Raw genomic sequence first — 27271 nt, 5'->3', positions numbered from 1 at the left:
GAGAAAAAAGTTCAAAATCTCAGTATTTTAGAAGCTGCTAGTTAAGACAAAAATAACAATGCTTATGAACACAAAGTAAAAATTAAACTGCTTGTAACACTGGGTTTCAAATGATAAATTTTAATCATTGGGTTCAACAATGAAATGAAAATATGTATACTCATAGGCACTTTATATACGGCAGCCTCATTTTAGGGAAAAGTAAGCACCATCATTAGCAGGAAATTATTTGCAAACTAATAAAGTAATTTAGTCTTTTGTTCCTATCAAACACTTATGTCAATTATATGCCTGATCCTGGCTAGAGGTACAACTACGGAAAAAGAAAAAAGGAAGGCTTCCACTCTCATAGCTCACATATCAGAATCTTTTAAAAGTACTCTCACAATAAAATGCTACAAAATTATAATTCTTTTAAAGTGAAAATTCCAATGCTAGGAGGAACATTAGATTATAGAAATTGTCAGTAAGTTACCTATTTAAACTCTACTAGGTGCTCAAACTATTATACATAAAAATTATGGATACTTTTTTTTCCAATTTCTTTTTTTTCTCAATATTTTCTTCATACTACTAACAGACATTGACAAGAAGCATGTCAACACCAAAATTTATTCATAAAGTTGTGTACTAAATATGGTTTAGTAAGAAAAAAAAAAAAAATATGGTTTAGTAAGAAAATCTGTTATCTTGAAATTATTTACATCTTTATCTGTGCAATTTAATCCAACTCATTAAAAAATGATTATCCAGCATATTTCTGGAAAATCAGTACAGTTCTAGAGTAAGCTTAATTCATACTCCAAATAACTAAACAAATAAGCAAGCTAAAAAGTTATATTTATACATTAAAATGTTGCTAACTAGCTACCAGAGTCAATCAATCATGGTTTAAAAGTAAAACGTTTACATAACAAGAAATTAGAGAAAACAACAACAAAATGCATTCTCCCTAAACACAGACCTGTATGGGATCGAAAGTGTTTGTTGAGTTCTCCTGAGGAAATAAAACTTTTCCCACAAATACCACAAATGTATGGTTTTTCACCTAGATGAAAAATAAAAGATAGCGAAGTGGTGTACTAAACCAACACAATAATAATTACAAATAATTTACGTCAATTGTTTTAAAATATTACATGAAAGCCTCTTGATACAATATTTCAGAGGTATTTTCAGTAATCCAACGTGAATGATTATCAGTAATTGTTTTCTTTTCACATAACCTGAAGCTTTCCATATACAGAAACTTCAGCAAAGACCCCTTCTAGCAGAGGTGGACTAGGTAGAGATGAGTTTCAAAAATGTGCATGCATCAACCCATATTTTAGTTCTTCTTATGGAGTGTGCTGTTAAAAGAAAAGCATGCATGTAGGAACGTTTCCACTTTGAAAAAAGATATATCCTACAAAATGGAGGAAATATTTGAATAGTCTGCTTCAAACTGATAGTTTGTATTTGAAGTATGTGTTAACACAGTTTAATGTGCAAATCTCAGAATGTCTGTGTTGGTCCTAAGAGGTAATAAAATCAACATTGTACCCAAACCCACCTTCACCCTCTAAGGCCTCCGTAAATTTACTGAAGAGAAAAGCAGCTCTGAGCTGAAGGAACTGTTCTGAGGCCATGACACACGTTCTAGCTGGCTTATGCTGCCAAACTCTTCTCATTCACATTAATGTGTCCAAGGGACATGATAAAAACAGACCCTTCGTATTAGTCTAGAAAATAGGTCCACTTTTATATCTAATATTTATATGAAAATCATAAAGCTAACAACTTCTGAAGGTACAAATGCAGATCTCTAACTACAAAAATCAACAATTTCCTTTCAGAAAATCCCTATTTCCCTTTTTCTTGGTTCCACGACACCTTTCCTTCTTCGAAGCAGTCTGTGTGTCCAACTCTTACCTGTATGTTTCCGGGAATGAGTGATAAGAGAACTAGAGACGGCAAAGGCTTTCCCACAGGTGTCGCACACATAAGGCTTTTCTCCAGTGTGCCTTCGCACATGATAGGTCAGGGTGCTGGCCTGGGCAAATCTCTGTCCACACCTATCACACACATATGGCTTCTCTCCACTATGCTTCCTGATGGTAAACAAGCAAAGTTACAGGTTGATCAGTTACATCATCTTCATCATCATCATTTTTCTACACAATTAATTGATTTCATTTCACCTTAACAGGATCAAGAATGTAATCTTTAAATTGGCAGCTGTTTTTCACTATAAAACCTGCCAAAAGTATGTAAATGTTCTGGTTATTATAAAAGCATTAGTTTTGAGAGGTGTGTGTGTGTGTTTTGGACAATCTTTGTAATTGTCAGGTGGTTTTCTTACTGTCCTGCTCCCATAAAGATTTACAGCCTTAGAGACTCCATGAAGCAATTCTACTCTGTCATACATGGTTGCCATGAGTCAGACAACTTGAGACCATTGTGTCATTCCTCATAAGATTATGGTGAAGGACAGTTAACTAAAAGATCAATTGACTTTTTTTTTTTACCTTGCATGAATCTTGAGATTGCTAGAAGTTGCAAATTGTAAATTGCATACATCACATTTATAAGGTTTTTCCTCACCATGATGCATGCGACTATGGAAGACTAGCTGGCATTTCTGAGCAAATCCTTTATCACATAATTCACATTTGTATGGCTTCTCACCTAAAAGAAAAAGTAAATAAAATGTATACCTAGAAGGTAATACTACTGTTTTCTTTGTTCAAGCCAAATAAGCTTTTCAAAAAAAATCTTAAAAACAAAACAAAACTATTTAGTTCTTCAGAAAATGTTTACTGTAGAAGCAAAAGCAAATTGGATCCATTTTTCCAGATTCACTAAGAGAGTTAAGAGAAATTAGTGTTTTTCAATTTGTATGGTGACCAGTGTCAATAAGGAACATATATATGTATTTATGTGTGTGTATGTACATACATAGCATCTTAAAGAGTAACAAAACTAGGGGAATTAATGAGCATTCACCCTTTATCATGAGAAATGATCTGCAGAATAAGGATAAATGTAGAGGCTAAGGAAGGAATGTAAGTGTAATTCTAATAAACAAGTTCAGAAATCGGCCAGGTGACATGTGTTGCAGGATCTCAGAATTAGCCTTTTCTCTTGATCAGTTTTACTATCTTTGTCTCTGTTAAATACTCAGCAAACTAGAACCAAGTGTATGCATATTTTAATTGTGAAGGGAGAAGGTAGGAGGAGCTCACGCTGGGACTTCCATTGGTTAGAAATTAAACAGTAAATAACAAAAAAGCCGTTACAAAGTACTTTGCAAGAACTATACACAGACATTTCCAAGAGCCTAACTTACTAAATACTTTAACAAACAGAAATACACCAGATTTAGAGCACAAGTAGCCAGATTTGCTCCAGTGGTACACACTAAGAAGCATTTGTCACAGCACTATGGACAATCACCCCCCTCGGTCTCACCTGTATGCGTTCTTACATGCGTCTTCAGCTGGTTGCACTGGGTAAACGCCTTCCCACACAAGTGGCAGACATAAGGTTTGACTCCTTTATGTATCCTCATGTGCCTTCTCAAGCTGCTGGCTTCTGAAAACACTTTCCCACACGTGTTACACACTGGCTTGGCCTTCGAATACCTTTGATCCAGCTCTTCCCCAGAGCTCTCCAGCTCGTAAGGGTTCTTGACACTGGTTATATTAGACATGGAGTGTTCTTTCAGAGCACAGTTTGGCTGGGACTTTCCACGTTTCCGTTTCACTGTGGCAGTCTGCACAATATCTTGTGCTGGAAAAGTATTTTCCACAACTGATGTCAACTCAAGTTCTGAATGATTATTTCTTTGTGCAACTTGCTCTATTATGGGTGTGCACAACTTATTTGTGTCCAGGAGTAATTCCACAGAAGAATGCTCTAAAATGTCACTGGGATATTGCACTGTTTTACTCTGTGAGTTGAAAGCCTTTTTCTTCTTTTTAGTTTGAGATGACTTCCTTTCCAAAGCTCCTTGCTTAGGGTTTGCCTGAACTAAGTCTGTAGATCCTTCTGATTTCTCCCGATTGTTATAATCTCGTAGAGTAAGGAGACAAGTCTGCTGATTCAATTCAATGTTTCCAGTAATACTAGATATCTCTGTAGAAGAGGGATTAGCAATAAAAGCAAAATCTTCCATCTTTATCTTACATTTAGTGACCACCTCTTCCACTTTGAGATAGTCAGCAGCCTGATGAATTTCTTTAACATTCCAACTGTAAGGAAACAAGGCTAAATGACAATATTCTGATCCAAGAAAAACTGCTTCTGAAACACAGCTGCACATATACTTCAATGTCTTTTAAAGACCTATACTGAAACTGAATGCTGAAAAATTGCCTAAGAGAATGTCCAAAGGTAACTCATTCATTGTACAGTTCATATAAAAAAAACCTCTAATTTCACAGAACGTGAAAAGATAAAGTATGGCTACTCAAAGCTGCCTACGGACCACTAAAGAAACAAAAAATGTTAAAAATTCTGCTTGTTTAGAACAAGATAGCAACTTTTAACAACTTGCAGCCCCCTCCACTTTATCCTGAGACATCTTCACATAGTACCCACTTTTTCTGGATTGGCAACAGGAAGCATCTAATAAAAATACCTTTCTTTCTCTGCTCCCCTATCGGGGATATGAACAGTACTCAGATTCTACTGTGCAAGTGAATCACCACCACTCCTTTTCTCCGAGATCTTGCTAAAAGTCCGACTGAGATTCAGTGGAGACTGAGATTATGCATCTCTAACATACACCATGATGATCCTGATGATACCAGCTGATGGCCCACACTCTTATTTGAGGGGGCACGTCCTCAAGTAACCTTCCAAACTATGCCTTCTTTCCCAAATACCATTTAGTTCTTCAGGAAAAAGATCTCTTTTCCCCTTTTCCTCTTCATTATATGTAAGAGCCACTAAATAATTTTAATCATAACTGATAAGAGTGTACATAATACACATTTATTTTTAAGGCCTGAAGTCTGGGGTGGGGGGAATTAAAAGTAAGATACGAGTTGGGCTGCTAACAGACAGGTCCGCAGTTCAAACCCCTAAGAGCCTCAGGAGAAAAAGATGAGGCTTTTCTAATTGTGTAAAGATTTACAGCCTCAGGATTCTTGGGAATCCACAGGGCAGTTCCACTCTGTCCTACAGGGTCATTATGAGTTGGGAATCAACTCGATGGCAGTGAGTGTCATGAACCGCTAATGGTCTCTGAAAACATCCTTCAAAACAGAAATATTTTCCTGGTTTCCTCATCATTTTCTAATGAAACCTACTTCCATCAAGTGCTGTGTTTCCTTTACATAATTTAGCATTAAAATCACTTCTTAAAACCTGTCTTTCATTATAAACATAACAATTTTTCCAGCTCGCTGTAAGTTAAACAGATGTATAGGTAGTTTGGAAAACCTTATTTAGAGAACAGTTTATTCTCTAGGAAAACCCTTCTCAAGTTTCTAAACACATTCGAATTACAAATAAACGTTGACAACACAATCTCTGTGCAAATTGGGCCTTTCCCCATCATTAGGAACATGTTATCTAAGATTTTTTTTAATGGTCCTTGGCTATTTTTTGAATACACGACGATTCAAGTTATCTATTTGCAAAGAAATAACAATGACTGAGAAATAGACACAATCTTACTTGCCAATTATAAAGTGTTTTCTGCATGAACTCATATAGCATCAGTCTACAAAAACAGCAGTTATTCATAAGCATCAGATTATATAATCCATTATAAAGCTATGTCTCAAAGATACTACTGGGATGATGTGCAGAAGTGAAATTGGTTAAAATGGCTCTTCTGTTCATCACTTTTGTAAATGCCTTGGTGGTATGAAAGTATATGAAAGCCTCTAACTCAAAAGCCTGTGGAGATTCCTCTCGGAAGTGGCAAAGGCAAGAGAAGCCCAGAGGGCGGAGCACTGAGAAGATGAGACAGCCGAGGAGTAACACCTAGCTGGGAGGCCAAGCAGCGGCTTTCCCAGCCCAGGGAACAAGGCACAGGCCAAGGGACTACGTGGTTCAGAGGCTAGGGACCAGAGAGACATGCTGCCAGACTGCCTAAGAGGTGTTGAGGATAAAAGAACGGCATGCTTACCATTTTGTAACCTGTTAGCTTCTTTAATATATCCCTAATTGTGACTACTGTCTGTGAGTTCTGTATAGTCACTGCAACGGATTCAAACTCAGCAGAGAAGTAGAGTACCATGGAGGGATAACGCATCAGAACAAGGTACAGGATGGAGGGTCGAGGCAAGTCTAACTTCTGCTTCCTGTCAATCGGCCCTGCACTGGCGTGTAGGGTGATTCTCCTCCCTACTGAAGCTGCAGGAGGTCAACCGTGGCCCCATGCCATCTGCTCAGATGAAAACAAACAAACAAACAAACAAATGTTGTACTAATTAAAACTAATCAATCTTTGGCTCCCAATCTGTAATTGTTTGGTGTTCCATAAAGTGAACCACCTAACAGATAACATGATCAGGTAGCCTTTAAGACTAATATAATCTAGCATTAAGTCACATGTATTTGTTTAGTGCTCATAATAATAATTTTCAAGTATCATTCATTTCTACCTGGAATAAACGATTCACTGGGCCTAGGGGCTCAGGATTATAGTCTCAGGGACACCACAGTCAACTGGCAAAACACTGTCTACAAAGACAACACTCTACCTCCTACTTTGGCAAGTAGCATATGGGGTCTTAAAAGCTCGTCCGGGGTCCATCAAAGGTATAACTAGTGGTTTCTCCCTGTCTGAAGGAAAGAAGATTGATGAAGATAGAAGACACGCAGAAAAAATTATTCTGAACTAATGGTCCACATGAACATCAGTCTCAACCACCTTGAGCACAGAACTCGATGGTGTCTGGCTACCACTACCAACTGCTCTAAAAGGATCTCCTAGAACCTCCAGAGAGAGAGAGAAATATGTGTAAGAGAACTCAAAATCATGTGAGAGACCAGGTTTACTGGCTGGGTAGAGACTGATAAAACCCCTAAACTTTGGCCCTTGGTCACCTGAACTTACTCCTGTAGCTCAATTTTTGGCCAAACAATAGACAAGTAAGTAAGGGGGAACAATTGCACACCTAAGAATACCTGGCCCTTTGGGATGAAGGAGTGCAGCATCTGCCCAAGGACAAAGTTCAGAAGGGTCCAGAGAGGAGGAGGAAAGGAGACAGGAACACAGAGGGGGTGGGCAATGAAGGAGATGACAATATATATATACATAAGTCGCTAAATGTCAAACTGATTATCTACTCTGTAAACTTACACCTAAAATTCACTATAAAAAGGATCCCTAGACCAAAAAAAATGGCCATTCATGATTATTGAGTAGATCAGCCCACAATCTGAGTCACATTTAAGAGAACCAATTCGCATTTGTTTACCTCCATAGTTGATCTTGTGCTTTATTTACAAGTATAGCACTTACAAAATAATTTTATCTTTCCAACAGTCACAATGGTCATGAAACTATACAAGTATATTGCCAGGTATGTAGCTAAATGCTTTATGCAATTACCTCAATCCTCAGACCATGCCTATGAAACCCATTATAAACCTCAGTTTACATATAAATGAAGGATCAGAGGTTCAAAAAAATGAAATAACTTGTTCAAAATCACTCAAGACTTGACAAGGCTCCCGAGCCTACTTAATTCTCAACTCATCTACCTGTTTTCTTATTCAACAAGTCTTACGGCTGTAGATATTGTTTTTTCCTTACAGTTCTGGCTGGGTCAGGAAAAATATGTACCAAGAAAGGATTGAAGAAAGCGTACACCCCTTCTTCATACTGGTTCTCTACATGAACACGAGGGTCAAAGAACAGTGCTCAAGGGCGTGTTCAATGGGCTAAGAGTACAAGCCCCCAATAAAGTGATTTTAAAAAAAGTGCTCAAATCAATTCAACACGATTCATTCTTTAAAAAGATTCATTCTGACATACCGTATATATCAGCCAAAGCACCTTATTTTACCACACATATATGGTGCATATATATCCACATGTGATATATATATCCACAGGTGTGTGTATATATATACACACAGAGAGAGAGATATACCGCATATATCTGATATGCCACATATATTAGCCGAGGCACCTTATTTTACCACAGAAACTACATTAAAGGTGTGCTGAAAACCCGGCTTATATACGAGTATAGGTAGTTAAGGAGGAAGGGAAAAGGACTGAATTGAAACAGCATCAAAATCCAACAGCTTTATGGTTACTTCATGACCCGGCCACTAACGCAGAGCAGCCCGGTAGGTGCACAACAGTCCTGCTCCACAGGGTTTTCTGGCTCTCAACGTTTTCCAACTTTTTTTTTTTCTTTCTTTCTTTAATTTTTTTTTAAACATTTTATTAGGGGCTCATACAACTGTTATCCCAATCCATACACACATCAATTGTGTAAAGCGCATTTGTACATCGTTTCTCAGAACATTTTCTCTCCACTTAAACCCCCGACATTAGGTCCTCATTTTCCCCTCCCTCCCCGCTCCCCCCTCCCGCATGAGCCCTTGATAGTTTATAAATGGGTATTTTGTCATATCTTGCCCTGTCCGGCGTCTCCCTTTCCACTTTCTTAACACCCTGTATTAGTGGAGAATATTTGAGTTTTCCCTTCCCTGACATGTTTCTACCTTACACAGGTTCTAGCCTTCAAAGGTTTTACTGTATCTCTATAAGTCACTCAGAAACGCATGAAAGTATATAAAAATATTAGTAAATGGTAAAATATTACCATTGGCTGGTAAAATTTCACGTGTCTCCTTTTTTCAGAAATGTAGACTTAGGGCCAAGGCAAACCCCACGCATCAAAGTAGGGCAGACTGGCACACCTTTATTAATACATTAAGCCAACTGAGTTGTCCTAACTGAAACTGCTCCAAAACCTTCAAACCGAGAAATCAATCCCACAGATGTTCAGTTATGACTACAATATGTCTATAACTTAATGCTCCCTCCTTCAAGTAAATTCTTAATCACACAAACACCAAGGTGGCTATTACCAACTTATTTTTACAGATAGGGAAACTAGAGGCCTTCAGAGGTTACATCTTGCTCAAGAAGTTACAGTGACTGACAGACAAGAGCTAATTCTAAAGCCCATGGAGTGCCTGGGTTGTATAAATTTTATCACACTTGCTGCTAACCAACCGGGTAGAAGTTCGAGTCCACCCACAGACACCATGGAAGAAAAGCCTGCTGATCTCATTCTGAAAACATAAGCCATCCAAAACCCTACAATGTAGTCCTACTCTAACTCAAAGTGCAGTCGCCATGAGATGGAAATGACTTGACTGTAATCTTTCTACAGGATGAGATTATGCAAAATCTACTCACGTTCATAATCTTCTAAGAGATGGAAAAACACGGGTAATATGAAGGGCCTTTTATTTCTTCCATCCCCTCCCCCCGTGAAACCAATAAAATTAATCTAATTAAATAGTTCATATGTTCATAAATAGTTATCAACGTCCCATGGAATGTGCTTGTTGGTGCAGTGAAAGCATTAAGCACTCTAGCCTCTCCAATCAGATGGAAGCATTAGTACCAGTAGTTTTCCAGAGGTAAGAGATGTGACTGCCATTTATGCTCCAAAGAAGTTGTTTTCCAGAATCAAGTTGGAAACACTCCATGCCTTGTTATTTATGGTTGGAAACGGGAGGATGATTCTCAAGTAGTCGGTCTTCCTTGCCCACATTCCTACCCATACGCCCCTATCTCAATCACTACGAGAGAAGCAACAGAAAACAGAAAGGAAGACTGGAGAAACACAGACCAAACAGCAGTGGGAAAACAGGAATGCAGAATTCATTGTGCTTGATCCCCTAGCATGTTTACATAAATGAATGCATGAACTTCGTTTCAGCAGCTAAGCCAAATGAGTCATCATAAATGAAATTTTAATCTCATCAATATTTGTGCTTTTCATGCTTATATAACCCTATGTTTTTTGTTCATTCCTAACGTGACAATGACGTCTTCTTTTTAACAACAAATGCACATCAATATTCAAAGACTTTGAGTTCACAGGCAGAAGAGAAAAATACAAACCTACCATAATTCTAAACATAATCAATGAGCTTTTATACACAAAAATGAAAGGCATACTTTACCTGTCAAGATTTAAAGTTCCTGTGTATATAAACTCCAACAGTTTCTGAAATCCATCAGCTTTCACCTGACTCTGATCGAGAAAGACATTGTTCTCAGAAGTATTTCTGTAGATTGAACCAAAATACTCACTAAAGGAAGCAAGCACATTCCTGTGAGCTTTAAATTGGCAGTCCCCAATCACTACAGTGCAGTCGCAAAGAAAGCCTACTTCTCGTTGTTTGTTCAGTCTCTCTAAAAGGTGCTCACAGTGGTGGGAATACTGCATTTTGTTATCAGAATGAATTTTACCCTTCTTCTAAAAGACAAAAACAAAACAAAACAAAAGTAAATCAGTAACCATAAATTTCCATCAAACGTTTTCCCAAGAACAAAATTAAAAGTGTTGTTTTATCCCCACAGAAGTACTTATTACAGAGATACTGTTTTAAAATGCGTATGAAATTAGAGAAACTGACTTCTTTAAAAAAGTTTCTTGGACAGCTAACACAATCCATTGGGCCCACCAGTAAGTGATGAATAAAATTACTTCAATGAGCTGAAAAAGCACAGCAAGATTTCACAAGTGCATCTGCACACCCTCCCAGAAGCTCAGTAGGCACATGCCTATTACAAAAGATTTTTTTAATGCTAAAAAGGACGCTCTGAGGAACGCAGGGACTAGGCATGGTATGAGTCCTTTAAAATGGCTGTCAGATTACCAAAAGCTCTCGCTTCGCTTCAGTGATATAACAGTCTAAAAGGCAAGGCGGGTGCCCAGAAAGCAGGCAAGGCGCAGGGCTTGAGGGCTGTCAACGATTCTGTCAGCGGTCCAGAGGGGGCTACGCTCCTGAACCCTCCCCCCACCCCTGCTCCCTCTCCCCCACGGGTGGGACTTGCGAGTGACCACCAAGACCGGTGCCTGCCGGACTTGGGCCGCCAGGCCCACAGCTTAGTGCCCACTCGCCCAAATGCCCACGTAAGGGCTGGTCGCCAAAGCCACTCTCCCGGCTTGGGCACCCTCGCTCTTTCCACGCGAACACCTTCACCTCCACCTAAGCTCGAAACCCAAGAATCTTGCCCCCCGATAGTCCGTGGTCGGGGAAGACCGGGGACCCAGAGCTGCAGCTGAAGACCCAACTCACCGACAGCAACCCAAGGGGCGCACAGTTTCTTCACTCTCTCTCCGCCATCTTGGGAGGACGTCACGGCCGCACGCTCCGCCTCTCCCTTCCCCCACCACGGCGGCGTCACGTCCGGCTCCGGGGGTTGCCTAGCAACGCAGGAGGCTCCGGGACCGCCGGGGCCTGACTGCAGCCTGCGCGGGACCGCCTGGCCCGAAGACCCCAACGTCCAGCAGGCCGGGGTCTCCCCCATAACAGGGGCGACGTGGACGGGACACCTAAGAGGTCTTGCACAGGGCCCCACGGTCGTCCTCATTCTGAGCCTTCGAGTCGGCCGGCAGCACCTGGCTCTCGGCCTGGTTTTAGGCCGACGTCGGGTGCCGACGCACCGCGGGTCGCGGTCCCAGAGTCCAGCTGCGAGCGGCATGCTGGGACTTGTAGTCGCCGGTCTTCTCCCGTCGTCCTCTCCTTCCTCCAGACACCCCGCCCCCCACCCACCCCCGGCGAATGGGAACGGCTGCTTTGTGTACTCTCGATCTCCTAGCCAAAGGGAATTCTTGAACGGACCCTGAGCCTCACTTTACTGCTTACCTACCCTGGAGCTATCGGACCTCCTAAGTTTTGTCTGCCTCGGCCCCGTTGCCAGGACGTCCTTACCCGGAGCGATTGGGAGACGGTGGTGCTCGAGCCGAGCAGGCAGCTGGGCATACTGGGCATGCGCAACATGAAAGGAAGGTGGCTTCGTACCGGAAAAGGTTTTCCTACGCCTGGTCAAGGAACATTTTAATGCAATGTTTATATCGAATTCGGCCTTTTTAAAGTTAAGGTAAAGGATTTCCCTTACTTATGTAATATACCAAAGGAGCAGGAACTCAGGAAAGTGTTGGAATGTGATAGATTCATCCCCAGGGCCCTTGGACAACGTAATTCACAAAATCAACCTTCAACATTCCTTGTGAGGAACTATGAGGATCATAAGCAATATACCCACTATTTTATTCAAGCCTTGGCGGGAACGTGTTATTTTTCCAACTAGGATTTCTGCTTCCCTAGACCTCTTCTTGCGTTCGTTCTGATGTATTTCTTGCCGGCAAGCGACACTTGGGAAGAAAACCAGCACCGTTCCTTGAAGCTGGCTGGTTCTTCTTGATTTCGCCTTCTCTGTGTGCACTTTGCGTTCTTGCTCCACCGGGGATGGGGCGAAACCGTTACTGTAATTTATTTCAAACCTGTTATGAGGCTCTACTGGGGAGAAAAGAGAGAAAAGGAAGGCTTTCTACTATAAACAGAGCCTCGAAAACCCAAGGGGCAATTCTGCCCTGTGCTCGTGGTTGGGACTCGGCATTAGGAGTTCCTGAGGGGCGCAAGCAATAAATGGAGAGTCTCCGAAAAGCTGGATGGGCCGAGACGATCCAGAGGTACCTTCGAAATCTAGAATACTTGCAGACAAGAACAGCCACTGCGAGCTACAGAGCACACTTCTGCTATTGATGCCTTCGATCAGAATACACTGGCTGCTTTCCTTTTCTTTCAATATTCAGGCAGACACTACAGTTTTGGAAGAGTAAGAGCTGGTTTTGATGGGAAAACAGGTGCAAAAATTGATAAATTATATACAAAGATAAAGAGGTGAAAGGACTGACACTTTTTTTTTTAATTTTGATTTCACCTTCTACACCACTATGTTTCCAGTATCAGATTGGGCATCAATTTCTGTTTTTTTAATGTGGAGGACACTTTGTACAGGCGGCAAACGTTCAATAAAAACACGGTGAATGAGAAAAAAATACAAAATTAAAGTGAAAATTAAAATCCCTCAAATTTATCACAAAAATCATACCTTTTTTAAAAAGAAAACAATTCCGGAGTAAAAGAGAGCATTCCACGAAACTAATTGGTGAGGGGCAAAGAAAAGTAATCAGCTGTTTCCGCCCGGTTTCGAACCGGGGACCTTTCGCGTGTTAGGCGAACGTGATAACCACTACACTACGGAAACTTTACGGTGCCAGTGCTGATCCTGAAGGGCTGATAGAGGTGTGGTAACCAACAGATCACAAAGGAAAATTAAAGCTAATATAATCCTCTCGCTGTCTGTGAGTTTGGTTTGTGAATTTTTTTAACGGGTAAAAAAGTGGGAAACTATTTCAGGAATTTTGATTCGCGTGCGACTTCATTCAAAGCCCCCTGTAGGTACCGCAGGAGAAAGCCGTCAGCCGCTATATGCCCTTCTGCTCCCGGGCAAGAAAGCCACGTCCTTCACCTGCATCCCGTCCCTCGGAGTCCCAGCCACTGGGCTGGCGGACGGCAAGGGAGGCGGGGCCGCGAACCGAGCCTCGAACCCCTGCTCCGACCGCGACTCGCAGCACCAAGCTGTTATTTTGCTAAAAAACAAACAAAGGGGGGTTCCCTTTTCAGCCTCTGGTGGAGGGACAGATGATTTACTTTGGAACGCGCTCCCTGTGCTTCTGTAGAGCAAGGCAAAGTTCTACCTCGTAGCTGAGAGTCGTCATCTACCTACCGGGGGTGCACAGCTCCATGGCAGTGAGTTTGGTAGGGTGTGCAAAACGGAGGGGAGACGTAACTAGACGTAGACGCACTTGGGGCACACGCTGTCCCGGAATTTCTCTAAACTCCGTATGACCCAAGGAATTCCCCTTGCCCTGCAGACGTGGACACGGCCTCATGCCTGTAAATCACGACTATGGAAGGAGAACGTTTCCAGATTACACCAGGCGATAAAAACGGCGAGATGGCAAAGATCACGTAAGAAGACAGTTCATCTTCAGAAACCACAGGAAAGAGACAGAGCAAAACATTGCTCAGTATACTGGGAAATCAAAGAATAAAAGTTCTTTAACACCCCAATTTAAATCCTGCCCTCCTCCCGTCCCTCTTGTGTTTTTACGTCAGTTGATGAGTGTGTCCACTTTCCCACATCTGGTCTCCCCATCCTTCTCCAGTTTAGGGGCTGCACCGACCCCTCTTGCTCAACACCCAACGGTTTGGGGGGTGAAACTATGCAGGGCTCTTCCAGGTTTGGGATCAATGCATCTGGGAAGGGCCGTTCCAAAACGCTCCACTGAAGGCAACGTAGGTTTCCCTGGCTTGGGCATCGTCCCCTCAAAGGAGCACGTCGGGAGCCCGGCGCGATCGACGAGGGCGGCTGTCGGGGCGCTGGACGCGTCCAGCGGCGGAGCGGTGCGGGCCCGGGGCCCCGCGGCAGGGAGCGATCAGGCAGCACGGCCGAGCCCGGCCTCTGTGACGCGGCGTTCCGGCCGCGCGCACTTTCCGTTCTCGCCCAGCGGCCGGCCGAGCGGGCGGCGGGGAGCCATGAGCGCCCGACAGCTCCCGGTGGTGATCGACAACGGCTCGGGGTTGCTCCAGACGGGCCTGGCCGGCAGCCGGGAGCCCCAGTTTGTGTGCCCGAACATTGTAGGCCGCACCAGGGGCCAGGGCACCGAGGCCCCGGGCGCACAAGAACTGTTCGTGGGCGACCAGGCGCAAGACGGGCCCGGCTCGCTGTCCATCAGGTACAGCGCCCTGGAGGGCGCCGCTAGTCCTGCCCGGAGCCGGTTCGGGGCCTGCGGGGGGCTGGTGGGGGGGTGGGGATAGTGGAAGTGGATGGCAGGCGCCGGGGGAAGGGGACAAAGGCGCCAAGTGGTGAGTTCAAGGCCAGTGTTCAAGGCCAGTGGGCGTGACTGCAAATGCATGGGCAACAGTCTGTATGGCCACTAGCTATTCACACAGTAGACCTGACCGACTCGCCGTATCTCAACCGTAAAAACAAGACTGCCATCCATAAAAGGAACAGATCGTGCATGAAGAGGAGCAGTAGTGGCGCGGTGACTAAAGCGCTCGGCCGCCAAGCCAAAAGTCGGTGCTTCCTAAGGAGGAAGATTACAACCTTGGACACCCTAACGAGACTCGTTCTGCCTGTCCTACGGGGTTGCTACGAGTCGGAATCAATTGCACGGCAGTGGGTTTGGTCCGAGTTCGTGTAAGATTGTTGTTGAATTCATGGTCCTTTGTCATGAGGCTGTTTTCTTCAATTCTCATTCACTGCCATCAGCGATCCCGGGAGTATCCTAAACTGTTACTCTTTTTCTTTTTTTTTAAACGAAAAATAGAAGTTTATTTAAACAAGATGCTTGCCTTGAAGGAAAAACCATATAGGCTTCATTTCTAGTATATGTGCCGCCGAAGAAAGCACTAGGCTTCATTTCTTTGAGATTAATTTGCCACTACATAAAGACAGATTGCCCTACATGTAACAGCTATGTACAAAAAAGTTTTTAAATTGTCCTTAGTTTTTCAATGAGTGAAAAACATCAAAATTGCCCAACCGAACAAGATATGCAAGGATTTTTTAATGTCGTTTTTTGTTTTTGTTTTTAATTAAACATTGAGAGCAAAATAATGTACTGGAATATAGAGGAGAGCTGAATGAGCATGCCTCGATGGAAAGGGGGTGTTTTCACAAAACCAGTATTTTCCGATTCCATCTCCCCTTGACGTCGATCAAAACATACCATTGGCCACTTAGTTTAAATAAATAAACAAAAAAATAAACAATAGGGAAAATGCAGTAAGCTTGTGCACATGCACCGGTGACTTGATATACAATGACGCAAAGGGGAAGGGGAAATGACAAATAGAGAAAACCGCACAGTAGTAGTTAGCATGTGGTGGAAACACGTTGTGGTAGTCTAAAAGAGAATGTATTCTTGGCCGGTAGGAACAGAGTTCTGGAGGAAAAAAGCAGGCCCCCTTTTAGAAGACGTCCCCTGTCTGCAGCCAGAACATCAAATTGTACCTTCATCCTCCATTTCCAACTGTGCAGGTCTATCTGTTTCATTGCTTAGCTGTTCATCAAATCAGAATCTGATCTGCCTCAGTGACAAATCTTGTCATTCACAATAGGCCTTCCTTAGTTTACTAAGTGCTGTGTGCCTCTTACTCTTAAACTGCAATACAGAGCCATCCTGCCCCGCCACCTTCAAATGAATATGATCATTGTTCTCAGTCTTGACTCCTTCCTTGGGTTTCTCGTCAGCCATGGAGAGCACCAGAGTCTCCTCAGCTGCCCTTCACAAAAGAGGTACCAGGTCTGCACCAAACAAGTAAACATACACTGTTACTCTTTATGGCAAGTAGAAAGCCCGGTCTTCCTCCAGTGGAGCAGCTGCTGGTTTCAAACTGCCGAGTTTCCGGATCATTAACCAACTGGTAACCACCACACCACCATATTAAAACTATGTCTGCATTAAAAATCAAGCATAGAATCATATACTTGATCCAGCAATTCCATTTCTAGGTGGAATGCAAAAGACTTGCAAGCAGGGACTTAAAACGTGTACACCAATGTTCATAGCAGCATTGTTCACAAAAGCCAAAAGGATAAAATCCAAGTGCCCATCAACTGAAGAATAACTAAACAAAATGTGGCACATACATATAATGGAATATTTTGTTACACCCTTTTAAAGGAAATTTCAAGGTTTACAGAACAAAGCAGTTTTCTGTTCAGCAAGTCATTCAACAATTTTGTTTCCGTTCATTTATTAGAATGCCCCTAAGTGCAACATTTATCCCATTTCCTCTGTATTTCCCTTTTTCATATCTCCTTTCCTAACTTTTCTACACTTTATCCTTAGGTAAAGGCTACCTTTTTAACCTCAAATGGTTGAGTATTCAAAAGGCATGCCCTACCTCCTTAGTGTTACTGTTTCCTTTATAAACCTGTCAACTGATTGGCTGAAAAACTGAGCAATGAGAGTGAGTTCATTTCCAGACCCTGAGGTATCACCAGTCTCTGTCTGACTGGTACGCCTGGTCTCCCATTTGGTTGTTGAGTTTTGATCCCCATATTTCTCACCCTCTATTCAGGAGCTTCTAATGTGATTCCTCTCAGAGCAGTTGGCAGTGGTAGCCAGTTCTGGCCTCAGAATCATTAAGGCTAACTTTCACAATGGTCTATTTAGTCTGTTGGACTAATGTTTTCCAAGAGCCTTAGATTACTTCATTAATCCTTCCTCCAAATAAGGAGAGACCCATAGTTACATCTTCCCTCACCACTCACAAAGACCCTCGCCGACACTCAGATACTCACAAAACTAGGATGCAGAATACTGTCTCTGTGGACTGTTAGGCCAAGTGACTTTGCTATCCTCAGAGTCCGCGGTCCTCAGCCCCTAGACACAATGGAATGTTTTTCAGCCAGACAGAAATAATGTGTTGATACATGGTACAGCCATGGGTGAGCTTTGAAACATTATGCTAAATAAAAACAGACACAAAAGAACAGACATTGCATGATCCTACTTGGAGGAGACAGCTACAACAGGAAAATTATGTCTGGGGACAAAAATGTTTCTAGTGGTTACCAGGGAATGCAAGCGGAGGAAAATGTCATGATTGCTTCAAGAGGCCCTGAGTTTCTCTCTGAGGCAGTGAAAACTTTTGCAGATAGATAGTAGTGATGGTTGCGCATGTGCATGTAATTCATGGTCCTGAATTTTATACTTACCGTAGTTAGGATGGCCGTTTTCTGCTTCTTTGTTTACAATAGAATCTTGGAGAAATTATTCATGTTGATATGTGATAGAGTTTTGAAATATTTGGTAAATACTTTGGGCTTTATCAGTTGCGGATGCAAAATAAACGATTTAGATGTGACCCTCCTGATATCGGGTCTAGGGTTTGCTTTAAAATACTTCAAGAAAAAAAAACTGAGTGAAAGCGAACAAAATGGGTAAATTATTGCCAAGTACAGCTGCTGAGTGGTAGGTGCCTGAAAGAATGGAAAGCAGTAAAAATTGCAGAGGACAGTGTGATTCTCATTTTGGTTAATAGCGATCGTACCTCAGAGGCTAGGATCTTGGTCATACTTAGGGGCACAAACCCCGATTTGAAAAGAATTGCAACTCGGAACATAAACAACTGCCATTGATTTTATTGTTCTCCCTCCAGCTACCCAGTGGAACGTGGTCTCATCACTTCCTGGGGAGACATGGAGACGGTGTGGAAGCACGTCTATGACCGTAACCTGAAGCTGAAGCCCTCTGATGGCCCGGTCTTGATCACAGAGCCAGCACTGAACCCACTGGTCAACAGGCAAAAGACCAGCGAGGTGTTTTTTGAGCACCTGGGCGTTCCTGCCTTCTTTATGTCCATCCAAGGCGTCCTGGCACTGTTCGCTTCAGGCTTCACAACTGGCTTTGTGCTGAATTCGGGTGCCGGGGTGACCCAGTGTATACCTATCTTTGATGGTTACTGTCTGCCTCATGGTGTCCAGCAGCTAAACCTGGCAGGTCTTGACCTCACCAAATACCTCATGACATTGTTGAAGGACCGTGGTATTGCGCTGTTCCGTGCTACCGACAAAAAGATTGTCGAGGACATCAAGGAAACCTGGTGTTATGTGGCAACGAACTATGAGGAGGCAATGGCCCAGAAACCCGAGTGTCTGGAGAAAACGTACCAGCTGCCTGATGGGAAGACCATCCAGCTCTGTAAGGAGCTCTTCGCTTGTCCAGAAGCCCTCTTCACTCCGCGTCTCCTGAACCTCGCCGCCCCCGGCATTGATAAGATGTGCTTCAACAGCATAATGAAGTGTGATACCGATCTGAGGAATTCCTTCTTCTCCAATATTGTTCTTGCGGGGGGATCAACATCTTTCCTGGGGTTAGAGAAGCGGCTAGTCCAGGATATAGCCAAGTTGGCGCCTGCCAATACTCCTGTGCAGGTTACAGCTCTCCCTGAAAGGAAGAGGTCTGTGTGGATGGGGGGTTCCATTCTTGCATCCCTGTCTGCTTTCCATGACATGTGGATCACTGCTGCAGAATATAAGGAGGTCGGACCCAACGTAGTGCACCGGAGATGCTTCTGAAACACAGTTAAAATGGTTAAAAAGCACAAACATTTGGGGTATATGGGACAGAGAAGACTTTGGATATTATATATTTCTGGAAGAACAGAAACTATTTTAATCACTGGAATGCCCATGTCTCTGATGCCTTTTTATCACGGGGGAAATGATTTTTTAAAGAGGGGCGTAGGTGAGTAGGCTATCCAGGCAAGCATCGTGGAATAAGTAACGCAGTCCAGATGAAAAGAACAAAGCCTAGTAAGGCATGCTAAATGGACTGGATTTGTTAAAATTGCAAACATAGTACTGAGTGAGAGCTATGACTGGGCAGGTAGAATAAGGCCAAGGAATGGAAAGCTTTAAGAGCTACATGGGTTTTTTTTAAATCACTTTATTGGGGGCTCATACAACTCTTATCACAATCCATACATCCGTCCATTATGTCAAGCACATTTGTACATTTGTTGCCATCATCATTCTTAAAACATTTGCTTTCTGCTTGAGCCCTTGGTATCAGCTCCTCATTCCCCCCTCTTCCCTTCCTCATGAACCCTTCATAATTCATAAATTATTTTGTCATATCTTACACTGTCCAACGTCTCCCTTCACCCACTTTTCCTTTGTCCACCCACCCAGGGAGGTGGTTATATGTAGATCCTTGTAATTGGTTCCCCCTTTCCATCCCACCCTCCCAGTATCACCACTCTCAGCACTGGTCCTGAAGGGATCACCTGTCCTGGATGCCCTGTGTTTCCAGTTCCTATCTGTACCAGTGTACATCCTCTGGGCTAGCCAGATTTGTAAGGTAGAATTGGGATCATGATAGTGGGGGTGGGGGCAGGGGGGGAGGAAGCATTTAGGAACTAGAGGGAATGTTTCATCGTTGCTACCCTGCACCCTGAGTGGCTCCTCTCCTCCCAGCGACCCTTCTGTATGGGAAGTCCAGTTGCCTACAGATGGGTTTTGGGCCCCCAATCTGCAACCCTCCTCACTCACGATGATTTGATTTTTTGTTCTTTGATGTCTGATACCTGCTCCCTTCCACACCTCGTGATCACACAAGCTGGTGTGCATCTTCCATGTGGACTTTGTTGCTTCTGAGCTAGATGGCCGCTTGTTTACCTTCGAGCCTTTAAGACCCTAGATGCTATATCTTTTGATAGCCAGGCTCCATCAGCTTTCTCCACCACTTGGCTTATATACCTGCTTTATCTTCAGCGATTGTGTCGGGAAGGTGAGCATCATGGAATGCCAGTTTAATAGAACAAAGTGTTCTTGCTACCTTAATAATAAACCTATAAATATATGCACATAAATCTATCTCCCCATCCTAACATATAAATATATTTACATATATACAAGCCATTTATTAGACCTCTATAAATGCCCTTTGCCTCCTAGTTCTTTCCTCCATTTCCTTTTGCGTTTCTCGTCCCACTATCATGTTCAACCTTCACTTGGGTTTCAGTAATTCCTCTTGGTTACATTACCTTGATCATGCCCTACCAGGCCTCCTACACCCTCACCACCGATTTGGATCTCTTGTTACCTTGCCCCTGGGTTTGTTAACACCACTTCCTTACCCCCCCACCTCCCCCTCTCTCATGTCCTCCGGGAACCATCGGTCCCGTTGTTTTTTCCTCCAGATTGTTCATCCAGCCTATCTTATTTAGATAGACCTGCAGAGATAATAACATGCACAAAAACAAGATAAAGCAAAACAAAGCAACAAAAGAAAACAACAACAAAAAGCCAATGACAAAACAACAAGGAAGAAAAGCCTGTAGTTAGTTCAAGGACTGTTTATTGGCCTTTAGGAGTGTTTTCTGGTTGAGTCTGATGGGCTGCCAAGCCCTGGCCCCAAAGTCTATTTTTGGTATTCCCTGGGGACTTCCTTGCCCTGTTCCCCTTGCTCTTCTGTTGTACGCCCTGTTTTGCTTTGGTGTGTTGGGATCAGATTGGGCACAATTCCCTCACTGTGTCTCCAGTGTTGTCTCCTGTAGGGCTATGGGTCAGTGAGGGATGTCGAGTCTCATAAATGGGGAGCCAACTTTTCTAATGTAAGTATTTAGTATTTACTCTGCAAGGCACTGTGCTAAGTATAATAAGTGCTACAGCAACAGCCAGATTCTGCTCTTAAGAAGAAGCTGGTCGTCCAGTAGAAATGGAATTCATGCCTAAATTAAAACAATGCAAGGCAGAAAGTGAGCTAGTGTCCTAAGAGAAGAATAAAAGGCTCTGGGAATTTGTAGAAAGGAACATACCAGCTGATGGTCTCAAAGGAGACTTACAGATTTGGTTAAGTGGATGGACCTTAAATCTACTGTAATGTCCTTCCCTCTGAATTTAGGGGCAGCATGCATCTTCAATCCAGATCTTGTCACTTACCAGCTGTGTAACCTAAGCCAATGACTTAAATATTCTGAAGATCAGTTTCCTCACCTGTAAAATGGAGATGCTAATCTTTGTCTCACCCAATCGTTTTGAAGTTCAAATGAGATAATGCACTTAAAGACAGAGGTTTTTTTTAATGCCATTTTTTTTGCTTACAAAATTATAGAATGTACAAGCCTGGCTCATGCCATTTCTTCTATAGAGTACTCACTGATTATTCCTGTGTCTGCTAGTACATTTTATACCTTCTGTCGATTACAGAGCTTCATGTTTTGATTTGCTCATCTTTCCCTCTCAGTATATAAAAGATCTTAGCACCCAGGGGTTGTGATCTTTTCCTTTTCATCTCTGTCCCCTTCCCTGATGTTGTTAGGTGCCATCAAGTCACTTCCAGCTCATAGAGACTCCATGCACCACAAAGTGAAATTCTACTAAGTCCTGCACCTTCCTCACAATTGTTAAGTTTGAGCCCATGATTGCAACCACTGTGCCAGCCGTTCTCCTCCACGGTTTTCCTATTTTTCACTGCCTTTTTTCCTCACCAAGCATGAGATCCTTCTCTAGGGACTGGTCTCTCCAAAGTGTATCCTTGTCAATAGGTATATAAAAGTCAAACTTACAGCCATGTAGTCTATTTCGAATCATAGCGACTCTCTATAGGCATACAGAATCAACTAGAGGCATAGAGAATTAACCAGAAACACACTAATAGCAGAAACAACAGGGCAAAGGCCCAAAGGTGCATACAGAGTGAGCAGAAAGTAACTTGGGCTGCCGTGGCACTTGTCTTCCATTTCAAGGTTTATAAGCAAGACTAGTCTGCATAAGGTGCAGAAAAATTATTTTCCAAAGGCTATCTGAGCAAGCACGTTTGGTCAAGATCAGTTCGAAACCACCCCCTGCTCCGTGGGGAAAAACGCAAACACTGCCGTGGGTTCAATGTGTACTCAAAGCGACCCTATAGGACAGGATAGATCTGTGAGATCCGAGACTGTATATGTGGGAGTTGAAAGGCCCGTCTTTCTCCTGAGCAGCCACTGGTGGTTTCGAACTACTGACCTCGTGGATCCCAGGTCAACTCGTAACCACAAGGGGCTTCTTTCCGAGGGAGAAAGATGGGGCTTTCTACTCCCGTAAAGTCATAATCTCAGAAACTTACTACAGATAGGGTAGTTCTACATCCTATGTGAGTCCTACGAATCGGTGACAGTGGATTTATAGTTCTGGATGGGTGCTGCCTGGGAGCCTGGTATTCTACAATTTTCCAGAAATAGGACGACCAAGCAAACTTGGAAATCATACACATTCTCCTGTCTCTCTGTCCTAAGGTCCTAATTGTTTATGAACTTCTTTTAAAAAGAAAACGACGCCAGGTTAACCTCACAAAGCTTCCTTGGATGCTGGTCCATGGTAGAAGTGTCGGGCTAGGGGACCTTAAACTAAGGTGACCAGATTTTAACATTGGTAAAGCGGGACACCATTGATAAAACTCATATCCTGGTAAAATAGCCACATGGCAGCCGAAAACCATATACTCTAGCTTGTCGTACATTCTTTCCAAAAACCAGGACATTTTTAAAATGCCGCAGGACGTGGGAAAAATTGTGAAAAATCGGACTGTCCAGCCCAAACTAGAGCCTAGTTTTCAAAAAAACAGGGTGATGGGCGAGGAAGGAAGGGAATGGGGGCGGGGCGGAGCAGCTCTCGCGACACCTGAGCGCGAGAGGATCCTGGCCAATCAGCGCGGGCGACGGCCATTCCCTTTATAAGGCCGAAGCCCGCGCGCTTCCGGCCGGGTGGGCTGTGGAGGAGGCCCCGGGTCGGGTGGCGGCCGCCTGTGACCTAACCCTAACTGAGAAGGGCGTAGGTGCTGTGCTTTTGTCCCCCGCGCGTTGTTTTTCTCGCTGACTTTCAGCGGGCGGGAAAAGCCTCGGCCTACCGCCGCCGACTGGACAATGAACTGCGAACCAAAAAATGTCAGCCGCAGGCCGCTCTCCGCCCGGGGACCTGCCGTGGCCCGCCCGCCTTGCGCCGCGCCCCGCCTGGAGGCCGCGGTCGGCCCGGGACTCCCTCCGGAGGTTCCCAATGCCGCCGCGAAGAGTTGGGCTCTGTCAGCCGCGGGTGCCGTGGGAACCTAGGGCGAGGCTCGGGCCACCTGGACGCAGGGAGAGAAACAAATGGAGCGGTTCTGCACGTGCGTGCTTTCCTGAATTGTGGGATGCGCGCCCGAGACCGGCTCCGACAAGCACAGCCCGCAGCGGGCCCGTGGGGGTGAGGGTGGAACGAGAGCTACGCTTTCCCACGGGGGGAGTGGGGTGGGGGCCCGGATCCGGGAGCGTGCAATTTGGCACGAGGAGACCGGCATTTACAAAGTGGGCCCGCCTTCCCTCCGCTGGCTGACCCCGTAGCAAGGCACGAACTGGGCTGCTAACTGTTAGGCCGGCAGTCCGATTGACAGCCCAGGAAACGATGGAGCAGTTCTCTCCCACAGACTGCATGTGAATTGGCATGGCCTTGACGTGATCAGTTGGTTTGCCTTGGGTTTGCATTTCATTGCCGGGAGCCCTGGTGTGGTACAATGGTAAGGCACTTAGCCACTAACCAAATTGGAGGCTTGAGCCCATCCCCATCCAAGCTCAGAGGAGACCTGGTAACCTGTTCCGCAAAAGATGACCCTCGGGTAAGGTGACCAGACGTCCCGCTTTTGACGGGACAGTCCTGATTTTGGGCGGTTAAAAAAAAAGTCCCGATTTTTTGGAAAGAATGCACGACATGCTAGGGAATGGTCTATTTGGTCCATATAGACCAGATTTTTTAATCAAGAACCACCGCCGCTCAATGGTGTCCCGCTTTAAATCTGGTGACCTTACTCTAGGGGACAGTTCTGTTCTGCCCTGTGGGGTCACTGTTGTGGGGAACAGAAGGAACACTCTTAAGTTGTCTCCCCAAAATATGTACCAAACTTAGCTGCTTAAGAGTGACTGTGGGCAAAAGTAGGTCAGAGGTTATCCTCCTTAACATTGGCCGTCTGTAGTGGCTAGACTATTAGTCTGACTCACCCTGAATAAGACCCACTCCCTTCTGATAAGGATAATGGTGGTCTATTCACTTGCAGACTTACCAGAGAGGTCAAACCCGCCCAAGGGTGACCAAGGTTAGTTAGCCATTATCAGCTGTCTAGATCAAGCAGACACCACAGTCTATTCCACAACCAATGTGGGCACACCCCTGGGTGATTCCCCTCCTATTGATTGTATTGCCTATGTTAATATCCCTCCTGGTGACTCAGGTTATTGTCCACTATCAGGGAACTTGCATGCCTCCCAGAATAGTAATTGTCTGTTTTATTATGTGAGACATTAGAGTGATCAAACTTGTTCTAGAATGAATTGTATAGCCCTTTATGTGATGTATAACTCTATGATGCGTGGTTAGCAATAAATATCGAGGCTCCCTGGTACTCAGGAGGGTGGCTGGCCGGAGAGTAGCTGGCCAGAGGGGTGCCAGAAGGTGACTAAGGAGGATGAAGCAGCGGCTTCTTCTCTGACAGCTAAGCCCCCTCCACGAGGACCATCAAGCCGGGCGGAGGTGAGATATGCTACCATGAGTTGCGTCTGACTCCATTACTTGACTCTATCTTTTAGCTCTCATGCTCTCTATGACTTTACTATAATCTCTACTTATTATCGCTGTACAATTGCGCCTACCAAACCTGTGATGTTTTGTGGGGTTCCCTCTTACACTTAACCCCACAACTGTGAGTCAAATTTGGCTGGCTGGTCCAGGTGCAGGTTTTATGGAACCTGGCAGTGGTTTAGTTACATCACAAGGTAGTTCGTTCTCTGCACATTTTGTACCTCTCTTGCCTCAAAGCAGAACTCTACTAGCTCAGTGAAGTGAGAGCATTCATAGGCTTGATGTCCTCTACACAAGGTTGGTTTGTGTTGTTTATAATGACAGCTTTTCACCGTATTTGCCTCTTTTAATGGCCTATGTGTTAACCAGTTCCACAAGGTTAGCAGTTCCAATCAGCCACCTGCACCTCTGGATAAAGATGAGTTACTCTGTTCAGGTAAAGATTTAGAGTCTCCAAAACCCAAAGGGACCATTCTAATTCGTACCATAGGGTCACCGCGAGCCAGAATTGACTTAATGGCACTGGGTTTAAGTTGAGTTTAAGAAGTGTTAAGTAATGAAAAACTTAATGGTGAGGCTTTATAGAGCAATATATCTACTATCCTCACTAACATTTGGATCCGATTCCTTTTCTGTAAAGAATTTATGCAGGTGGAAAACTAGTTTAAATAAAGCAACGAGTAGGTCATTCTTGTCCCCAAAGTTTAACTCTAGGTTTAAGTGTATATACATTTCTAGCCAATGCCTTCACTGCCTCAGGACAATTATTCAAGGCCAGTTGCAGGAAGGAGCTTACTTGGGTATAAAGACAAGCCATCAAGTTGATAAGAGAACCAGAATCGTGATGATGGAAAGGCCAGCCTGGAGGACTGTCTGTGAACTGAAAAATGCACTGCTGTAGCGCCTTAACCTGTTTTCTAAAGTACAGTTCTTGGCCTTGTTCCAATTAAGAAATATGAAAATCTGTTGTTACCCTGGTTGCTAGTTAATGTTTCTTTAGGAAAAGCAAGCAAACAAACAAACATGATTTGTGGGAAGAAGACAGGATGAGTTAAGAATGGAGTCCTCATTATGCGTTTCCCAGACTTGTGTAGACGTGTAGGAAGCAGCCTAGCGCCACTAAACCGCCTTTACTCTGCTAGCTGTTTAAGATCCCCTTTGGAGACGACAGGGCTCTTAGAACTACAGAGAGATCCTTTGTTCCTGCTACTCCATCTAGTGGTGTATTTGCTGCTTCACATTCGCAAAACGTGGGGGTGGTCAGAGGCTAGGATGGCCAACGTCTGAGACTGCTTTTGTTGCTTATATTTTCAAATAATATACCGATTTAACAAGTACAACTTAGAAATAAGTTCCCAAATAGCTGTTTTATTTGAAGCTCACCCTCCAACTAATGTCCATTTAAAGAGATCTGGAATGTTTTTTCTTTTGCAAAATTCATCTTGATTTCTATAGTACAGAATGAAGGGGCCTGAGATAATGACAAAATCTTTAAAAAATATTAGGTGTGACCAAAAAACAACATTGGCCGACTGAGATGTAATCCGTTACTTAATCTGGCCATAATCCATTTTGTGATGTGTTGTCTACTTGTGAGGGTCCTGTTTGGGAGGGTGTTCTCATTACAGAGGGGATGTATCTTAGACGCTACCATGCTGGAGGGTGTGACTAAAGCCACCATCCTTGGTTTTCCCTGGGGATAACGGCCAGCTGAAAGGTAGAAACCAGATCTCCATCACAGCCTCCCTTTTGTGACCTCTGTTGCCTGACCCTTTGGTAGTCCAAGAAGACTTTCAGACATTGTTGCCTTCTGGCTCAGGACCCTGTTACGCTTATGCCCATGGTATATGCCCTTCCTATTGCTTGTATTGCCTATTATACAGCCCCTTCCTGTGACATGTGTGGTTACCTGTAATCACGCCCCCTAAAGAGATATAAGCCTTGGTTAGCAATAGACCTCTCCCTGGCTCTCTCCACGTGGCCCACTAAATGAGGCTGAGGTGAGCATGCTACTATGAAATGTATCTACCTCCATTATTTCACAATATATTTTCTATGACTTTACTATAACCCTATTAACACCGAGTGCGACATTTTCATAACTTTTGATTAAAA

The 27271-nt window shown here is 43.8% G+C and overlaps 2 protein-coding genes, 1 non-coding gene and 1 pseudogene across 3 annotated transcripts in view; 1 reads left to right on the top strand and 3 right to left on the bottom strand.

Moving 5' to 3' along the window:
• The window catches only part of MYNN (myoneurin), a 17747-nt gene extending 6257 nt beyond the window's left edge, over window positions 1–11490 (bottom strand). The window contains exons 1-6 of the mRNA XM_004704092.2: window positions 11281–11490; window positions 10159–10454; window positions 3451–4232; window positions 2508–2667; window positions 1912–2090; window positions 965–1048 (exon numbers count right to left, since the gene is read on the bottom strand). Coding sequence (XP_004704149.1) covers window positions 965–1048; window positions 1912–2090; window positions 2508–2667; window positions 3451–4232; window positions 10159–10424 — 1471 coding nt within the window. The 5' untranslated portion in view covers window positions 10425–10454; window positions 11281–11490. The remainder of the gene's footprint in view (window positions 1–964; window positions 1049–1911; window positions 2091–2507; window positions 2668–3450; window positions 4233–10158; window positions 10455–11280) is intronic.
• A 1692-nt stretch (window positions 11491–13182) lies between these two features.
• On the bottom strand, window positions 13183–13255 carry TRNAV-AAC. Its single transcript has one exon. It is a non-coding gene; the product is annotated as a tRNA-Val (tRNA).
• Window positions 13256–14589: 1334 nt separating this feature from the next.
• On the top strand, window positions 14590–19188 carry ACTRT3 (actin related protein T3). Its single transcript, XM_004704093.2, has 2 exons — window positions 14590–14789; window positions 18229–19188. Exons 1-2 carry the CDS (start codon window positions 14590–14592, stop codon window positions 19145–19147), a joined length of 1119 nt encoding a protein of 372 aa, XP_004704150.1. The 3' UTR covers window positions 19148–19188.
• LOC115872056 lies at window positions 16030–16316 on the bottom strand (annotated as a pseudogene).
• Window positions 19189–27271: the final 8083 nt, after the last annotated feature.

The sequence above is a fragment of the Echinops telfairi genome, unplaced genomic scaffold, assembly GCF_000313985.2.
Source record: "Echinops telfairi isolate 266 unplaced genomic scaffold, ASM31398v2 ScPeMD7_7420;HRSCAF=8458, whole genome shotgun sequence".
In the NCBI taxonomy this organism is placed as follows: Eukaryota; Metazoa; Chordata; class Mammalia; order Afrosoricida; family Tenrecidae; genus Echinops; species Echinops telfairi.
Note: the sequence above shows the minus strand (reverse complement) of the source record. Positions and strands in the feature narration are given on the sequence as shown.